The following is a 20,130-nucleotide window of genomic DNA, read 5'->3' as shown; positions in this document are numbered from 1 at the left end:
CCAAGGTAGGAATGGTGGGGCGTTGGTTCACTGCCACAGACCACAGGAAGCCCTGCAGAGAGAAGCTGGTGCATGTTCCCGCCTGCTCTTAGCTAAAAAATATGTCAAAATCCACTTTCTCTCCTGACAGAGAGAACTGTGTTTTACAACAGGGACAATGCTCTTGGGGACCTCTGTTGCTGGGGTATTGTATGCGCTGGCAGTAGGACTGGTGGCTTTAAATGCTGTGATTCTAAATGACCCAAATAATCATCTTTTGGCACTACCTCCCCTCTGCCCCCGCCCCCCCAGAGGGCATTAGTGTTCCCCTCATAGTGTTCTTGATCAAAAAAATGCTATACCTTTGATTTGCAAGTATGTTTGAACTGTACATTGTTTTTTTCCTTTAAGTGAAAACTTCTTAAAGGGTAGTCTTCTGTATATTCTTGTACAGAAGTAAGTTGCTATCAGTATTAACACACAGGGTTTTTTAAATATTTATATTACCCTCCTATGTAGATTTTGCTCTAACAACCACACTGACTAACCTGGAATAGCTGTAAACATTCAGAAATTTTGCTTCAACAAAATTCCTGAAATATGAATAGTTTCTGAATATAACTGTTGAAATTAACAAAATACATGCAAGAATATTGCAGATAACGGAATTTTTCTTTCTCAGGAAGACTATGATCGTCTGAGACCTTTATCTTATCCTATGACCGATGTCTTCCTTATCTGCTTCTCAGTGGTAAACCCTGCTTCATTTCAAAATGTGAAGGAAGAGTGGGTACCAGAGTTGAAGGAATATGCACCTAATGTTCCCTTTTTACTAGTAGGAACACAGGTATATCTGCTTCTCTTCTACTTTATTTAAACAATTCAGATCCTTGTATGGTGCCTTTTCTTTGGGCTGGGAGTTCAGGCCCGGCAGGACTGGAGCAGCATCTCCTTCTGGCTTTGGAGGAACGACCCTAACAAGTGGCAGAAGAACCTAGATGTGTGTTGTTCTCTAATAAGCTACCTCCATTTTGTTACCATAAATGCATTATAACAGAGTGGCAAGACTGGCTGCATCTCTCCATGTGACTTTCTATAAAGTCATGTGACTTAAGGAATAAAATTGTCTGTTCACACCCATGTTATTAGAATTACTTGGGTCTGCAGCTATTGGTCACATCCAACTTCTGCTGAAGCAAAGGAGCAAGGGCAGAAGTGAGACAAGTTCCTCTTGCTTCCTGTGGGCATCGGCCTGGGCTTCAATTATAAAATGACCCACGTGTTGGTATTATGTTTAGGTTAATCCTTCTGCCAGCGCTGAACATACATTCTGGTATTCTGAAATGATCACATCTAATTAAGAGCTGAATTACCGAATAAACATTTGTCCCTTCTGGATTAAAGGTAGTAGCTCACAGCTTAAATTTCCAGGGCTTTTGGATAGGAAGGGTCCACAATCTGAATCATGACGTGACTGTATTTTTACACATGTAATACTCCATTAAATAAATAATTCTGCTTTAAAAAGAGGGTATCATATAGCCTGCTGACTTTTGTTTAGAAAAAGTATTCCAACATGACTGCAATCTTTCTTGCTAGATTGATCTTCGTGATGACCCAAAAACTCTGGCAAGGCTGAATGATATGAAAGAGAAGCCCATATCTGTGGAGCAGGGACAGAAGCTGGCGAAAGAGGTAATAAACTGGATACTCCTAAATGAAACCAAGTAGCAAAGAAGCAAAAATAACATATTTCCAATTGACTTTTTCTGCCTTTACCACTCTGCCCTTTTCTTTTACCAGTCAACATATGAAGCCTTATGACTGGTTATCAATTAGCAATATTTACTTACATTGTTGAATACAACTAACAAGCAGATCTGTGTAATAGCACTTCCCTGCTAGCAATCATTGTAACTTTCTGTGTAGACACTCATAAAAACTACATAAACATTAGTCACAGAGAATTAAAATCACAGAGTGGTTGAGGTTGGAATGGACCTCTCCTCAAGCAAAATGTTGGAAGCATCTTTAAGAAATTATTTGAGAATGCTATATTACCATTTTAACACACACTGTGGATTATGCTTATCAGGACACTCAAACATAAATTGATCATGTAATTCTGTAATTCTTTTTTGCTGTTTAATTATCAAAAATATCATAGGACCCCACTGCCAATCCAAAGAGCTTATTTAATATGCCTCCTTTGTAAACCAAACCAACTTAAATACAGCCCAGATCTTTGGCCAAAAGACAAATCTTCTTTTCTCCTACAGGGGGAAGCACATTCAGATAAAATTCTAGATCACAGCCAAACATAGTGATGTCACTACAGAAAAAAAAAAATAATAATGTGGAAGTGCACAGATAGAACTGAACAGCTGAAATACATTGCTATTGAATTAACTTATTTTCTTGACAGATAGGAGCCTACTGCTATGTGGAGTGTTCAGCTTTAACACAGAAAGGACTGAAGACGGTTTTTGATGAAGCTATTATAGCCATTCTAACTCCAAAGAAACACACAGTGAAGAAGACAATAGGCTCAAGATGCATAAACTGCTGTTTGATCACGTGAGATACATTTGACAATGGCCAGGCTTACTGTGAAATTCTACTGAATTTAAATACAATGCATTAAGTACACAGTGAACTTGTTACAGGTTTGAAAGCTAAAACTATGATTCTGCCTTCTACAACCAGTGAAATCCAGAGGAATAAGATCACACGCAATGAACTTGTAATAAGAAGCCACCACATCTGTTACAAATATTTTATTCAGACTGGAAGGTACAATCTCTCAGGGTTACATAGTCTAGAGGAAGCAAAAACTGCACCATGTTGAAACGGCATCTACGTGATTTTATTGAGTGGAGATGCTTGGCCTGAAATACTCTAAATTAATTTGGATAGTCTTCTGCTTTGACTATACACACATATATATATATATATATCTTATAAAAACAACAATTTTTGCACAGTCTGTATGGAATCTGCACAAAGAAATACCTTGCCTCTCTTTGCTCCAGTTATCTGCTTTTGTATGTAAGCTGCTTCCGGTTCCAGTGTATCCACAGCGGTGCAATAATCAGACCAGCCATATAGCCAAAGGTAGCTCCGAGGGAACAGGAGATGGGCCATACCTGAGGGGAGAACGCGAGGTAAAAGCAGACAACCAGGAACACGTTTGTGGTTTTTTGTACTTTGCGAGCACAAATTCTCAGTGTAATCTAGGTCCGAAAGACAGTACAGTCTTATTCTACTTTAAAGCTTGATATTCTTTCCTAAAAATGCCAAAAGTGTAACAGTCGTCTTCATGAACACTAAATGCTGTTGTACAGTTTTTAATTAATATGCATTAAAATGTAACTGGGCTTCTGGCTATTGCAGACTTTAGTTCAATATTTCCAAACTATGTGAAAAAACTTACAAGTATTTATATCCCCTGAGGTGTTGAGCTAACCTGACTTCCTGTTCTGCTGCACATATTTGGAAACCTACCGATTTCTTGGTGATTTCTCCTTCCAGTCTCTCATGGTGTTCTGAAACTTTTAGAAGTGTGTATAAATGAAATAATATTCAAATAAGGCCAGAGACTGAGATGGATAGAGGGGTTTGATGTTTTGGGGGTTTTTTTGCCTTGAAAAGTAGGCAAAGGGATGAATTTCTCTCTGGCTAGCAGTAGGGAGGGAACATAAATTTGGCAAATGACTGAACATCTTACACTCAGTTCAGCAAACACGTAGTCAGCCAGTTATGTTAAAGAGAGCTTTAATTATAAGCTCTATTTCCTAGTAGAAGAACAGGGAACTGACTCAATACTGCTGACTCACTTTCACAAACCATCTAGTACTGAGGCAAAGAAGGAATGGGCTTTTCTCCCCACCCTCAGATGTAGCCTATATTACCAGTAAACTACATACTGCATTTGAAAGTCTCAGCTGAGTTGATGATTAAAAATACTGTAGAATGAACTGAATTCCCTTCCCTCTTCAAGATTCTCCTTTGCATATTTTTTTTACAAGGACAACTTTGCACTTCCTGCTGTACAGCACATGTTCCTGCAAGTACAGACTGCACTCTCCTATTTTTTTAAATTTTAAATGAAGGGGAATATTTCCACCTTCTATAGTACAGTAAGAAATGCACTAGACATTAAAGCAAATATCCACATCTCAGTGTCCAGCCTTCTTTTCTACTTCATCTTGACTTGCAATTCATGAATATCAAATGAACATACTCTTAATGGTACTGACTGGTTCCTCCTTTCATTCATTTTCCTAGCTCTGATTCTTCTCTTTGTTATCACTTGGAAAAATATATTTATTCACATCCTTTGATCATGGGAATTTTAACTAGGAATAGGAGTAACATATTGCGTCCTCTGCAGTTTCATCTTCACATTCCTTAGCATTTGCAGTTTTATATATTATTTGGAGGTCTTAAGGAGTGTAGCAAAGATGACTATAAACAAGGTGCCTTAGGTACTCTTTATTGACCTTGTTTCATTCTTCTATTTCTGGACATTCTGTCTCTGCTACTTGTCTTTCTTGCTGAATATTTTGGCTGTTTCCTCTCAAACCAAAGACTTGCTTGTTTTCATTCATTTAATAGGGGTATTGTAGATCTTCTATAAAAAGCCTTGAGATGCTTTGGCACGGTAAGATATGTATATTTAAAACTTACATGAGTTTGTGGCCTTGGCTAAACTTATGCTTCAGGTGGATCTCTTCAACTTTTAAATGCAATATAATTAAGTAATTTTTAGCTTTTTGCATATTACACATGCCTAAAGGTCAAAACAATAAAAAAGTCCCTGCAACCCCAGCTGCTCACTCAGTAACATTCAGTTGGAACAGGAGTTGTACTTTCTTATCCACTGATGAAGTCAAACACCACTCTTAATACCCACAAAACTATGGACAGAGGCTTCATAACTCAGTGGCTTTTTTACATCAGATTCTCTGAGTGATCAATGATACTTCATTAAATTTTACCTACATTAGGTGAATCTGTATTTGCCTATTTGCTTTTCAGATGTATAGGTAGATGTTGGACTCTGAATTTTTCATGTTCCCTTAACTAGAGAGTCAATATGCCTGATGACCCATTGATCCTGTATCTTTTGGTATTTTGTGTATAGTGGGCGATTGTTGGTACAATTAAAAGGATCTCTGATGATTCTTGTAGCTTTTTTTACCTGACTGAACTGCAACTTGGAACATGCTTTTTCAATAATTATGTAATACTATTAATTATGCCTTTGTCTGTCTCCCAAAACATTCAGTTTTTGCTTTGCTTTTTAAAAATCAGTGTTACCTTACAGAAGTTTCAGGCTGTCTCATTTAACATGCGTCTGACCTGTGAAATCCAACCCTCACCAGTGGCAGCTGGCAAAGACGGGGCAAAGGGAAGAAACCATAAAACACTCTAAGAAACACTACCTTGTCCCTTCTAGTGGCATAGAACAGAAGGGTACTGGGCCAGGAACTCATTCTTACTATGCTGGTCAGAGGGCCCGAAGCAGTTCTGAAGGCAGTTTGATTGGCCTTTTTAAAACTCCCTAAGCACAGGAGTTAGAAGCCTGGACTTAAGACCGTTGCTGCCCTTATGCTATTTTCTGTAGCCCTCAAGGCAGGGCAGAAGAACCCGAACAGACAGGTAACGATCTAGTTCTGCACGTTTTATTCTTGACTGCTGGCCTTTAGGCTACATATAGCCAGGTGCAGAACTGGGCATATCTAAAGCAGCAAGTTATCAAAGACAGATGAAGATGTTGCTCTTAAGCACTAAAATAACAGCCCTTGCACGTGCTTTTTGTCTGTCTATGACAGTGGGTTGCTTTATTTTGTGTTAGCTGCTGGCCTTGTTTTTCTGAGACCCAGTCACTTTCCGCTGGACCTTTTTAAATGAATTTGATGTGCTTGATCGATCTGCTTTTTCCCTGTCTTTCATATTCTCTTAAACTTGGTTTAGCTTCCCTGACTTGGGACAAACTGCCTCTAAGTGATAAAAATCTAAGCAGCTAATATCTGTCTGCCTGTTTGAAGAGATTCCATTGCACTTGTTTAAAGTGTGCAACTTGTAATACACCCCTCCCATCCCCTGAGAAGTATTCGACTCCGTTTCTCCTACTCTGTGGTCCCTTCTGCCGTGAGGAAGCTGACATATTCCACCCCAGTACTGATGTCATGTCTAGGCTGGGTCACCAGCAGGGGAATGTTAGGCAGCATCACCTAACTGCCCTTCTTTGGAGTGGGAAGAAGACTGATCTGGAGAGAAGAGTGTGGGGAGCACAGGAGACAGGACAGAACATTATTCAGGAAACTGTCATGAAGTGTCTGTCCCAGCTGCTGGGAAGCACCAGCTACCATCCTCACAGCCTAATACAATGCAGTCAGTTTACATATCAAATGCATGTGGAAAAGGGCAATTTTAACAACGTGTATATGATTACTAGGAATTTGAACAGCAGCTTGGCAACATCCAATCTCCACCTACATGCTTAACAAGCACAAAAAACTGCATTTTAAGAGACACAGTACGAGACAGTGGTTAATGCAAAGCGACCCCGACTTCTGCTATGTGTTTAAATTTTCTTTTTGCCTTTTCATCTGGCACAGTGATAGGACTTAACAGAGATTCCTTTAGGGCTAGCTAAATAGACACTGTAGAACTACAAGGTTTCTAGTATATATTAGAACTCACTTTAAGAATAAGGACTCGCCAGCCTTTCAGGACACAAATGAGTTGGTTTCCTCAGCACTCTTTAGAACACCTATGAACTGATGTGAGAATGCTTAGCATATTGCATGGAAAGCAGAGCATGATGCAGGATCCCAGCAAGGTATCTAGCTCTGCTGTGCTCTGCATGTAGCTAGTTAAAGCAGGACTCTGACTGCATGGCAGTTTTGTTATCTATTACACGTCTGTAACTTGGATCCCATGCAATGGGAATTACATAGACATTGATAAGGACATAAAGGCCAGATTCTTATAGGCCAGAGCAGCAACACCCTAATAAAGTTTTTAAAGATACTATAAAATAAGCAGTTGACTGCTGGAACTTTAATTATACAAATGCAAATACAATGGGGTAATCTACTGTATGTACTTTTTTTTTTTTTTAGTAATAGATGAGTGCTTTTCTTGTATTCCTAAATTCGATTTTTTTGGATGCTTACTATTTCAAAAGATCCATTTCTGACTCTCAATTAGAAAGCTATGTAATAATTTTTGTTTCATTTTAAAACTGAATAAATGAGCACAATTACTTTCCCTCCCTGTTTCTATCATGCCTTAAAATCCTGATTGTTTAGTCTGTACTGTCATAAAAATTTCAGTACACGCCTTTAATCTATTTTGGTTGCATGCACATGTTCACTAAAAGTGTCTTATCACATTGTACAGAATGTGTGTGTTGACAAGCACATGCCGAGGAGAAGAAGGTGTGAGGTTTTTTTCAGCCTGGCATTTGTAACTAGAAGTTGGTTTTTTGGATTTGTGTTTTTTGATTTGATATTTGTTAAATTTATAGCAAGCATAACTGCCTTTGATCTCACCATTAAGGTTTACATTAAGAAAACATATCATTAAATAAACTATGATAACCACAATCAAGTGGAACAAGTTTCTACCTCTGTTTAAAAAAACTCAAACACTGGGTATTATCCCTTCTCCTCACATAAAGCAACTTAATTTGCAACAAAACTTTCACAGTAGGTAGTATATCCAGAAGCAAATACAAGAAGGAAACTCTCTGAGCTGTGTTAAGAATAACAAAAGTAGTGTGAAAATTTATAGTCCTATTTCAGCTTACTCGAGTAACCACCAACAACTGTACCCAGGATTCTCCAGATCATTTTTCAGGTTACAAATGTCTGAGAGGTATCTAGGCTAATATTTACAGTTACATTGGCTAAATTGCATGGCAGTCAATCAACTTATTTGAGTTCTATCAGCACTGCCTATTATGTTTCCGGTATCCAGTATAAAGTGGGAATACATCAATTTTACTTTTACCTAATGATACGAAAACACTGTAGGCAGAATATTGTTTCAAAGTCACTTTTTATCATTAGTAACAGGACCTACAGATCAAAATTATGCTACAAAAAATGGGTGGGTGGGCATGCACACAGTAAATCCAGGAACATGTTCTAAAAGTCTGTTATCAAAACATGCTGTAAACCCAGGAACTTTGCAATTTCCAAAATTCAGTTGTCAATGATGAATGGGGGTGTCTGGGATAGTAGTTCCACCATGTGTATAGCTGCTGATAAGGTTTTGGTCTTTAATTATACTATCTTGTTCTGCAACTAAATTACCTCAGGCTCAGCAGAGAAAGGATGTCGCGTGTGTCTAGTAACACCTACGTGATCCCCTTGTGTTTCAGTGGTGGTGTGCTTTAAGATGCCACTTCTCAGATGACACATGAAGCCAGGATCCTAATCACATGTGGTTATTAAAAGTACACCATCGACTTGAAATAAGCAATCTGAAAAAACTGAGCAACTATAACAAAGGAAGTTATTTTCTATTTCTTTGCTGGAACTGTCCTAACTAACCGTAACCCTGACATACTCACTGTGCATCAGAGGGCTAAAGGCAACTAGAGATGGGTGTCCAGCTCTAACCTTTTCAACATTGTCTAGAATAGCCTTATTTAAATGAACATAATAAAGTGTTGCAAACTGTTTTTAAAATTGCTTAAGAATTAGATAATAATCTCAAAACATTGGCAAAATTATTATACCAGTCTGACACTTGTCATAAACTAAAACATGTCTTGGAAGAGTAAGTCTCAAAAAGTTTTGGGGTTTTTTTTTTGTGTTTTGCGTGTTTTTGTTTCGTTTTGGTTTTGGTTTAAATACAGAAATGTCACTGCTGTAGGGATTAACTTGCATTCCTGTAAATCAACTATCTTTACCTTTGAAATAGGCTTAATTCTGCAGACCTGTAACCAGAAACAAGCATAGAGTAGGCTTCCCTGACCAACTGTTTTGCATAGTTACAAAATAAATTTTTCTGAAAACTAGCAGAGGGGCAATAGGCATGGCCAAATTGTGTTAAAAAGTTACTTTAAGAACAACAGAATAATGAAAATAATGAATCATCAAGATACCATCTGACTTTCAGCAATTATGTTATACTTCTAACAGAAATGCTTTACATATTTTTCATTGTCATTCTGAAACATTATTTCAATAATGTAATTAATTAAATTTTATTTCCAAAACAATATTCTGTTCCTATTAAGTAATATTTACTTGGGGTAAAAGTTGTTGTATGCTAAAAAAATGCATTTTACATTATTATTATTTTTAAATGTAGACAGGCCCACTAATCTGAATATCCCCTGTATGCAATATTTTTCAAACATAAACATAGAAAATAAAGTGAAGATTTTCTGAGACACCTGTATTGATCTTGGTTTTCTTGCGTGTCACGAGAGGTATGCGTAAAGAACTCATATGTTTTCTTTGGTTTATGAATTAACTTGGGATGAAGTAACATTTTGGTTTTAGCCATTAGCACATGAATTGGAACTCCTGATGATGAATTTCATACCAAGTTTACTCTACAGAAGTCTGAAGTACTTTGAAGTAAAAACAGATTCTAGTGAAAGATACACAAGACATTGACATCTGATTTTCTGATCAGGCAAGATATAGGTAATTGTATTACAAACTTCTCAGCTTCTACTAATATATCTCAACTATGATGTAAAGGAATGACTACCTTATAATTTTTCAGTTCTTCTATTAAGATTGCAGGAGAAGTTGCTAGTCCCAATACAGACAGCTAAGGACTGGGAAATAGATTAGCCAAAAATGAACCTAACATTGCCCTCAATTGCTTCTTCTTTTAAGGCCTCAAAGCAGCAAAGTGACACAGAAGAACTGCCACACGTGTCAGTGTGGCAATCAGGCAACAGGTGCCTTACAGAAAAGCGCAGGCAGCTTTCTTCAACACTACTGGAATCCCAGCATCCTCAGTACTCTCTTTCCTTCAACCTCTTGTTTGCTTCAGGTGAGTGACTACAAGCCATTTCCATTTGAAGCCATTTTTGTGAACAAAATTGAGTTCATAGAAGTGGCTTTACATACTTCACACTCTGAACTGGACTACAGTCAATTTCAAACTAGACTGTAGACACTCAGAAATTGTCTATAGTTGCATTTCTGCACCTGCTGGATGTCAGATGTTTTTGCCAACTTTTGACATTTCAGGGCAACAAACAGCACAAGGGCAGCAGCAGCAACAACCCTTTGGTTTGCTCTATCACATGCTTCTAAACTACTGTTGACACATTCAATACTTGTAGTACTAATTTTGCCTTGTCTACAACGTTGGTTAATTAATAAATTGTCTGAAGCTAAAGGTACAAATGTAGCCATGTTTCCATATCACATGGTTACACCACAAACACTAAACATAAGCAATAGAAACATCAAAACCAGATTTTGCAATAAGCAGGCTTAAAGGCCTTAACACTGCTCTCTGAAATGATAATACCACTTTAGTCTTGCCCACGTAGTAAGATTTAAAACACATTTTCTCTTCTAGAGCAGAACTATTTCCACTACAGATTTTTTTTTTTAAAGTTTGTTTACAACAAAAAGTCTAAAATATGAAATGGAAAACAATCACTAATGAAACCGGTTCATAACTGAAAAGCTGGTCTTGAGTCCAAAGACTAAGATAGTGCCTTTTTGGATCTGAGAAGGGTAAATCCAAAATTGTAATCCTCAAGCTCTCTGCTTTTAGGCTAATATGAGAAACAACTGATGTCAAAAGCATGACAGCTCAATACTCTGTTCATGCAGATGCCTAAAAGTAATGTGGTTTTGACAGTACTCTGATTACTTTTAAGCCTACATCAAGATCTACATGATTTTTTTCAGACCTTGCTTGTGACTAATCTGTAGGTGTTCCTTCCCATAAGCATACCAGCTGGATTGGGTTCTATACAAAACATTGATAGTCCATGTCTTTTGGGGGGGGATTTATTTTTTTTTAATGAAGAATCTCTTCCTGCAACTGCATTATGTACAGGTATTTTTATGTTCAATAAGTCAGTGGTTAGATCAGTCACTCAGGAGACAGGCAGTCTGCACTGAAGATTTTCTTCCCAAACTAAGCACATCTGCAATGACAGCAGAATCCTGTATGAGGGCCATTCTTCTTTCCCCTGCCTTAGGCTGAAGACAACAGAGAAAGCACCTCTGTTGTCCACAGTGAAACAATCTACTATGACCTTCTGTAATCACCTGACATCAGGTAGGAAAAGGAATACTCTTGCAAAAAGGGTTTTCATTGTTCGTGCCCAGTGAACTTCTGAAGAACAACAGAAATGTCTCTTGGCTCTGAAGATTTCTGAGAGGGCAATGCAGAGTTACTACGTGCAACTCAATACTTGTTGAATCCATACTACTCGGTAGGGACAGAAAGACAAAAGACCGATGTTGCATGAAGTTCAGTGTTTTCAGAGAACTTAGTTCATATATATCTCAGTGTGGTGGAACTGGGAAGCAGTGCTTCCCAGGCAACTACTGAAAATGCCTGGCCAGGACACTATTTTTTTTTTCTGTGCCTTGGTGACTGGTATTTAAGGGATCACCTTCACAAAAATATTAAATCATCAACAGGTGATTGAAAACCTCTGAGAGTTGTGAACAGGATCTCTAACAAGTTACTTTAAAGAGGTTCATTTCTGCCTTGAAGATCTGTTACCATTTTGGTGCTTCACTGTGTCGCTTTGCTGAGATAATCTGACTTCAAAAACGACATTACATTTTAACAAGAACTTCTTTCATTTCCCCTTATACAGCAGATCTTAAAAAATTGGCACTTAAAGCTGCAGTTTCCAAAGAGCGCTGAAGTGTCAGGCTGCGGGACTGATAAGCAGACTTCTCTAGGGCTGCTCTTGAATTGCTCACATGGTGATCACAGTAATGATCACGCAGTTCCGACCCAAAATGGAAAGCAAGATTTCTTCCCCCACCCCACTATTTTAAACTCGTCAAGGTGAAAGGTGGAGAAGTGGGGACAGAGAAAAATGAGGGGCACTTAAGGGAAGGAACAGAGCAGCAAATGCTCTGGATCTAAGCACAGGAAAATTGCTTTGATGCAGGAACTGATACTCGTAAATTCTCCTCTGCCAATTTTGGATTCAGGAGTATGTCAGAAATGGGGGTGGAGAGGTGAAGGAAAAGGGAAATGCAGACATACAGTTTCTGCTGCTGCCTGAACTCTTGGGGAGCATTCAGGCCCAGAAACAGCTAGTGACAAGCTATGGCATCTGAGGTTTCTGCAGATACTTTGCTGTTCTGGAGAGTCAGATAATGTCTTTTTAGATGTCTAAGTATAGATTATAGAGCTTAACTTTTGTGAGTCATGTTTGGCTTTTATTGACTTGGAAGAGTTTTCAAACAGAAAAAGCTGGCAGATCACTACCAAACTTGTGTCTCCTACTATAGGAAGATGGGAAAATGGAGAAATAAAGTAAAAAATTAACTGTATTTAAGGTATCTGTCTTAATCTATTAGTGTCTTTGTTTTGTTAATCAGAGCCTACTGACTTAGTAAGTTTTCCTTATTGCTGCATAAAAGGTGGAATTTATAGACACAGCATATTAGCAAAGTCTGAGATTCTGGGAACAAAATAAAACCAGCAAAATGTGACATGCCATTTCAAAATCCTAGCTGAGCAAGAAGAAAGTACTTGCCTCTCAATGGAACAGAGAAGTGAATAAGACTGCAGGAACATAGGAGACTGCATTTCAGTGAATCCCTTGATTTTTGCGTTACATTCATGTCCATCAACAATTAACTACTGCCAACACATACCTATGTCAGATTGATGGTGAAACATCTTGCAAGAGTAAAACCAAGTGTTTTTAGGGAAATAAACCTGATTATTTTACTTAAAGTATTAACTTACTCCTCTATTATTTATTAAATAGAAAATTTAATATCTCATTACACTGTTGTAAAGAAAGGCTGGTGGCATAAAAGCAGGCAGTTAGCTACTCATAGAAGACAAATTTCCATTGCAGACGTAAGCCACAATGTCTTTACAGTATCAGAGAAAAGTGTGTGGCCTGTTATACTGATTTCTGAAAGAAACCTTTGAAACCATCTGCTTAAGAACAGGCCTGGTAGATACTACTCAGCTGAGAGCGTATGAGTTTGGCAACCTGAGGAAAGAAAATATCCACTGAGGACATGTAGGAAAAAGTGTTACTAGTGTCATCATTTTATGGCAACGGCAGACTTCAGTTATATTTAATTGAATCCTCTCTCCACACCAACAAAATTATTAAGAAAATGGCACAGATATTTGCATTTATAAATACAGACTCTGCAATGCCAGCTTCACATTTTTTATTGTGCAACTACAAAGCTAATGCTTGCCTTCCTTTGAAATCAAAAGGTAAGTTTTTAGTACAGTGCTTTGGCCACACCATTTCCACAAATCAATCCAAACCCATTTCAAATGCATCCTGTTAAGTGCTTTTATGGAAGACAGAGGGGAACTAAAGCAAAAGGAAAGCGTCTTTTCTTCCCTACTCATAAAAAATAAAAGGTACCAGACTGAAGGCAGAAAAACTTGGAGCCATCTTCATCAATTCACATTTCTCCTCCTGCTTGTCTAGTTTCTTCTTATCAAAATACTTACAGCTCTATTTCATGATAAAATTTGCATGCAACAGACACTCAAAAATCTATAACAGAACCTATTAAAATGGAGGTAGAAGTTTTGTATTTTACATCCTTACACTGTAAGCGCAGGTGCTTCCAATGACTTATGTTTGGCATAACCCTGTAGGAACAGCTCATGAGTAAGTCCAACATACCTGCACAGTTTCAGAGCAGTTTTGTGTAGCGTGCATATCCAGAAAATTAGTATTTTTATGATAAAGGTCTACATACTAACCTGCCAAGGCCGATCCCAATCAAGAGGAATAGGAAATGCTCCAAACCAAGCTCCAAGGATACTGCACATGGTAGTAATCTGTAGACTGCTTTCCCAGATGGACATAGCTCTGTAAAAACAGTGTGTTACAGGATTTCAACAAGAGCAGAAGTTACCTTGTCAGAACGTTAGATCTGATTTCTCACAAGATTTTTGGGACTACAAACAGATATAAACGTCCACATATTTGATACATGGCACTCAGGTTTCTCCTAAAAGATACAAACTATACATAAGTTGCATATTTTAGCTACAATCACAATCATTCTATACCACACATTCAGGAGATTTTTGTCCCCCTTGAGATGTTTACTGCAAAAGCTAATTTATTTTACCTGGAAATACTCCTGTTGAGCGTGAAACACTGCTTGACTGAACAAATTAAAATATCACAATGATACAATGATAAAATATCACAATGGAGCTGGATGATCTTTAAGGTCCCTTCCAACCCAAACCATTCTATGATTCTACACTGTGTGCAGTGCAGGGAGAAGCAGACACGAAAGGGTAGCATGGGATTGTACAGATGAGCACAAGAACAGTCACAAAGTCCTCTATGGTGTAGACACGTTATTCTTTGATGACTATGACAACTTGAAATTTAAAATAGAAGTCCACTACGTGAATATTCCAATGCAATTTTCCATCAACTGAAAAGAAACATTGCAAATAAATGGAACATGCATATTGCAGCCCTTCACCAACATTGCATCAAAATTTAAGTTGGACTGACCCAGTTGTACCACAGCTATTATGATGCAATAGATTACATACAAGTTACTTGAATGCAACTTTATGAATAGTCCTCTGACAAGACATTACGTGCATCAGTATTTTCACACTAGACCACCTAAAACATAGCAGAAAGCTATCCAGAGCAATAGCTAGGTAATTAATATCTGTTACTTATTTACACTTGATATGTCAAGATAAACTTTCTTTTTCTAGGTGTCTTTTTCTCTCTTTCTGCAAAGACAATAGCACAAGCACATTTTCAACTTATAAAAATTGCACAGGCAAATAACAGTAACAAGAATAAGTGTCAGTGGTTACTTCAGTCTAAATTGTATTCAGATACTTTTAAAAACACATTCCTTTTTCATACTAAGCTACATGCTTAATCAGACTTTCCAGCTTGCTGTTCCAGTGCAACTCTTCTCTCAAGGCAAACAGCTCTGTTGATCTTGCCTAACCATCTTTTTCCTCCATTCAACCAGTCCCACCTCATTCCACATGGTTAAGCTAGAGACAACCTTTTAATACCTCATGTCTGCACCCAGCTCCTACCTAAACACAAGATGTTCCAACTCATTCATGAGGTCAAATGAAAAAACACAGGATTACTTTTAAAAGAGCAGTTTGCTACATTCCATAAAAATTTTGCTACAATATTTCTTTGTAGTCTATTTTAATTCAAAGGCAAGTTTAAATAAATATCATCACTGAATAGACATTTTATTCAGATAACGTCACATGGCTCACTAGTAAGAAGTATGTACAAGTCGTCATACCAAAAACATCAGAACAAGACAACTCTCTGTTTCCTACGCAATAATTATGCTGAAATAACACTAAAATCTAGACTAGAAAAGAAAGAAATTGACAGGCATTCAAAATCTAACCTGGCACAAAGACAGACTGTTGTAAAACATCTTACTTCAATTCAACTATTATTTCCAGCTGCAAAACCTCCAAAAATGACTAAGTGAATCAGCAATGATTTGTTTTGGCTAAACAACTCCATGCTTTTATTGAAGGGTATTCAATCTTTCCACTGAAAATAAAAAACAAGCATAACTGACTTGAATAAGGATTCAAATCAGTTATGGATTCAAGATATTTTTTAGTAAGCTGAGAACTGAGAATAACTGACTTGAATAAGGATTCAAATCAGTTACAGATTCAAGGATTCAAGATATTTTTTAGTAAGCGGAGAACTGAGATAAACCAAAAGTCAATATCTGAAACTGCTATAAAAATTCTACTTTTGTGCTCCTCTACAGAAGTTTAAACCAGAAATGACTCCATAGATCGGCAGCGTTATACAACTTTCACTTTCTTTTGAGATGAGACTTCACCCTTATGAACTATTAAAAGAGAGTGAATGCCAACATCTTCTTATTAAATCTCAAGCATATGTGGGGCTTCTTTATGTTTCAGCACCCCAGTCTTTCAACAGTCCTGTTATTTAGCGAGTGAATAAAGGCAGAAGAGAGAAAGTACTTCTGAAAAATACATTATCCTTGATACATGCTAATGTCATGGCTGTCACTGAGGTGAAAATGAAGTTAAAAGGCTCATTTTACCTTAAAGGTACTCTTGAAAAAAATTAACGCTTGAAAACTCTGACACTGAAAACAGCTTTCTTCGAAATTTGAAAAAGAGCCTGGGTAAAGATGACATACTTAAGCCTACAGTAAATCATGGATCATTTTCACCATTATATTCAAGTTAAAAATACTGCTAGAGCAGTGTTTGTTTTGGCTTGTTATTCCTACTTTAAAAGCTGTATTTATGAAGCTACTACCGGATCATGTGCAAGATTCTCCCTGTACAGATTAGTCTCAGGTCTCCTCTTTATTTGACAACCACCATACTGGACTGCACAATGGTTTTATACCAGTAAAATGTACGTTTGAAACTTTACTTCCCTCAAACACATATAAAGTGAGATTTAGTGTCTGGACACCAAAAATAAAAATCCAGTTTTCTGAATCAATGCCTTCAAAATAAATAATCATTTTCTTTGTCAGAAAAGCTTTTATAAGGCTGTAATTACAAATACAAAAAACACCCATAATTCACTAAGTTTTCCTTTCTTTACAAAAAATTCCATGATATATTGTTTACATCAATTCTGTTCATTCTTACTCTGGGCAAAATCAGAAACTTTAGAATAGAACTTACCCATTTTTACTAAATACCCGTATCCATGCTTGTAAGTTTGGTCCCAGCATACACAAGCATTGTAAGGTAGTAAAGGTAGACAGGAGAACTGCAAACAAGAATGTCTCAGTCACTGACCTACAAAGAAGGGGTATTACAAAATTAAGTGAGGTAGTTACTAACTTTCTAAGAGTTCAAGATTTAGAGAAAAAACCCAACCCCTAAGTCAAACTGTGAAAGTGTGAATGCTTTCTTACACCTCATGCAGAAGAATAAAGTATTTTCTTCTTACTCTGTAGAGTAGTAAAGAATTCTGGTATCTGCTTGTTATCTCAACAAAGACTGAAAAGCAGTAATTATTTTAAATGCCTGATACTTGTAACAATTTTTAAAAGACAGGTGTACTTCATATAGTACATTAGTTCTGAATTGAAGTATGCTTGGATATTTACTTCATTATTCCATTTATTTTTCTAGTTCAGTGTTGTGGAAGCAACCATGAAACCAAACCAGCTGATGCCATTGTTAGTCAGTAACTTAGTATCTCTCTCAGAAATCAGGCTGCTTCATGCCTCTCTTTTTAAAAAAAAACAAAACCCAGTAATATCAAAAGAATGAAAGCGATGCAAGATGCGTGTTTTAGAATTTTATGGGGAAAATGACTAAATGAAACTTGGGAAAATGTTTGTACCCATATGTTTAACATAAATGTTAAAGTAAAAGGAGTTGTTTGTCTTGAACAACACATCTCCAAGTACACAGAAACTGTAAGAGCCAGCTTCTTAAAAAAACCCCAAAAAACCCAACCAAACCCAAAAACCACCCCACCCCCCAAAACAGCCACCCTTCTTCCCCCAGCCAGGAGCTTATCCTTTAACTTCCAATGTACCAGGAAACATACAAGTCCTTATACCAATATCTGCAAGGAGAACTGCCCCTTAAAACGTTTAGTAAAAGACAGGGTCTTCTGACTTACTCTATGAGAGGTGCTCCATAAAGAACAATAATCGCATGAAACAGTATGCAAGACATGAAAAAGTATATACAGCATTTTAGAAATCTGGATATCTAAAAAAGAGCAATAAAATATCAGAATAATGTTTCAAAATAAAAGAGAACATAAGTAACATACCTAGTCTATACCTTATCAATAGCTTTGTACTCTACCTATTTCTTTAATTTCAGCTACAGCACAGTATGACAATAGCATGACATATTTCAAAACAGTTTTCCCTCTGTTTAATGTTTTAAATGATTAATTGAAATGGATCACATCCATCTAAAATTTTTTCATGCATCCTATAATAATAATGCAAACATACAAAAAATATAACTGGAAATGACGAGATAAACAGAGATAATTTTATTGGATATTTTTACATTTCTGTTTTACATCTGAGTGTTACGTCCATTCATTAAAAGGCATCTTTCACAGAAAGTGAAAAAAAATATAAAATCAAGAAAGTATGTAATAGGAAAAAAAAGACATTTAGAATCAAACGTAATACTTAAAATTACATGAATAAAAAAACCACCATATTTTGAACTTGGCATCTTAAATTCTAAATCCATTTGAGAAATGTCCATGACTTTCCACAAATCTGCAAAACACATATAATTTTCTATGAATTTAAGCAACAGTTTCTGGGCACTCACTACATCACACAGAAGCAGAGCTACTTGATAAACAGTTCTGGTTAGGTCTGTTCTGATCAGGTCACCAAGGGAAATCCGTAATTTCACTTGAGCACTTTTCCTGTTTTTTTTCATATTTATTTCTTATGGTAGGCTGGGATGAAATGTCACCTAGAACACAAAGCCTGCTTCATACTTAAATTACAGATGGTTAAAATACTTGTTTTCCATAATGATTTAGTGTATTTCACATCCCTCTCAGTCAGCAAAACTAGACAGAAGCTTTGCATAGAAAGATACCGCTTTCAGGGACGTTTGGTTAAACGTTTAAGAATCAGCACATCAGAGCACTAAATCTGGTCTGACTCAGCAAGCTGGGAGCGTAAGACTATCCACCCGACTTCAAAATGCTGGTGTACTCCCCCGCTCCTGAACAAGTTGTGTGCTGCTCCAAATCCGCTCCGTCAAACCTGTTTCATTTGAATTCATTCATACCTTTCATGCTCCCGTTACAAACTGTAACTACAAAAATTTATCCCAGATTTACATTTGTCTGTACACAAATTTCATCATTCAAGGAAATGTAGCCATTTTAGTACTTTTCCACATCATCTTTAAAAATTTACCAACTTTGTTCAAATCGTAATGATCTGGTCTCTGTTTTATGTTTCAAATTCTAAAAGCTATTTATCTTCCTCTAAAGTTATTAGAAACTTGTAACTACACGTAAGAAAAGCGTTTCTTCACAACGCTGAAGATCAGGCCTGGGCCAGGAAACGAGTTCTGCACCCATTTAATTTTGCCACCACGCAACCTGTCAGAAGATCAACGGCTGGGATCACAAACAACATAGTGACAAGAAAAAGGAAAGGCACAGAATCGCTCACCTGAACAGGTGATTTACAGGTAAAGAAAGTTTAACATGGCAAAAATATCGAGGAACTTATTTCAAAAGGTGCTACACTCGGCTCCTTCGTGGGAAACAAGGATTCACCACCAAAAATTGTTCTTTCTTTCTTTCTTTCTTTCTTTCTTTCCTTCTTTCTTTCTTTCTTTCTTTCTTTCCTTTCTTTCCTTTCTTTCCTTTCTCTCTTTCTCATTTGATTATTTCAGTGACAGAATCCCCCCCCCCGCCGTATCGCCTGGTAGCAACGTTAAGAATAAAAATCTTACCTTGTGAGCAAAGGAACTTCTCTTGGGAGACAGGTTTGGTTTCAGGACCAAGTGCAAGCCAATGTTAAGGGCACTAACAGAAAGGGAACAAACACAGAGCCAGGCGAGGTGTGTTGCCAGCACGGTGAATCCGTCCCAGAAGAAAGGCGGAACGACGGCGCTGAGGACAACCGAACAGAGGCGGAGGAGGTTGGCGGCCCAGAGCCTCCCTATCTCCGCTTCTCTCATCGCGCGCCTTCCCTGCCAACCGCCCACCTGCAAGACACCGAGTCGCACCCGTCACGGACACGCAGCGGCAGCACCACCGGGGAACGGTTTTTGCCCCGGCCGCAACACTCAAGGCAGAGCTCGGAAGGTAGTTTAGGGGTGAAAGTGATTATTTTGGGGGTTCGAAGAACGTAATTCGTTTAAAAACCAGCCCCAAGCCCCCGGCAGCACCGCGCTCTGCGAGCCGGCCCTCAGCCGCGCGCC

General features: G+C 37.6%; 2 protein-coding genes across 3 annotated transcripts; one reads left to right on the top strand and one right to left on the bottom strand.

Annotated features, from left to right (window-relative positions):
- Window positions 1–664: 664 nt before the first annotated feature.
- On the top strand, window positions 665–2,947 carry RHOQ (ras homolog family member Q). Its single transcript, XM_010168179.2, has 3 exons — window positions 665–826; window positions 1,579–1,674; window positions 2,405–2,947. The coding sequence occupies exons 1-3, from the start codon at window positions 698–700 to the stop codon at window positions 2,558–2,560; spliced, it is 381 nt and encodes a 126-aa protein (XP_010166481.2). The 5' UTR covers window positions 665–697; the 3' UTR covers window positions 2,561–2,947.
- On the bottom strand, window positions 1,497–19,887 carry PIGF (phosphatidylinositol glycan anchor biosynthesis class F). 2 transcript variants are annotated; one of them, XM_010168169.1, is made up of 6 exons: window positions 19,660–19,887; window positions 17,828–17,919; window positions 16,873–16,989; window positions 13,924–14,032; window positions 2,992–3,125; window positions 1,497–1,642 (listed from the first exon to the last, which is right to left on the bottom strand). In XM_010168169.1, exons 1-5 carry the CDS (start codon window positions 19,885–19,887, stop codon window positions 3,012–3,014), a joined length of 660 nt encoding a protein of 219 aa, XP_010166471.1. In that variant the 3' UTR covers window positions 1,497–1,642; window positions 2,992–3,011. The 2 variants fall into 2 exon arrangements, with proteins under 2 accessions (XP_010166471.1, XP_010166462.1); XM_010168160.1 differs by lacking the exon at window positions 1,497–1,642 and having other exon boundaries at window positions 2,922–3,125.
- Window positions 19,888–20,130: the final 243 nt, after the last annotated feature.

Source organism: Antrostomus carolinensis, unplaced genomic scaffold, assembly GCF_000700745.2.
Source record: "Antrostomus carolinensis isolate BGI_N321 unplaced genomic scaffold, ASM70074v2 scaffold4390, whole genome shotgun sequence".
NCBI lineage: Eukaryota > Metazoa > Chordata > Aves > Caprimulgiformes > Caprimulgidae > Antrostomus > Antrostomus carolinensis.
Note: the sequence above shows the minus strand (reverse complement) of the source record. Positions and strands in the feature narration are given on the sequence as shown.

Bases quoted from the DNA above. Each gene is read 5' to 3' on its own strand.
- RHOQ (XM_010168179.2), top strand. From the start codon at position 698: ATGACCGATGTCTTCCTTATCTGCTTCTCAGTGGTAAACCCTGCTTCA. The intron at 827-1,578 runs GTATATCTGCTT...CTTTCTTGCTAG, and splicing joins TTTTACTAGTAGGAACACAG to ATTGATCTTCGTGATGACCC. The intron at 1,675-2,404 runs GTAATAAACTGG...TTTTCTTGACAG, and splicing joins GACAGAAGCTGGCGAAAGAG to ATAGGAGCCTACTGCTATGT.
- PIGF (XM_010168169.1), bottom strand. From the start codon at position 19,887: ATGAGAGAAGCGGAGATAGGGAGGCTCTGGGCCGCCAACCTCCTCCGC. The intron at 16,990-17,827 runs GTAAGTCAGAAG...CCTTCTTTGTAG, and splicing joins TATGGAGCACCTCTCATAGA to GTCAGTGACTGAGACATTCT. The intron at 14,033-16,872 runs GTAAGTTCTATT...CTGTTTTTACAG, and splicing joins CGGGTATTTAGTAAAAATGG to AGCTATGTCCATCTGGGAAA.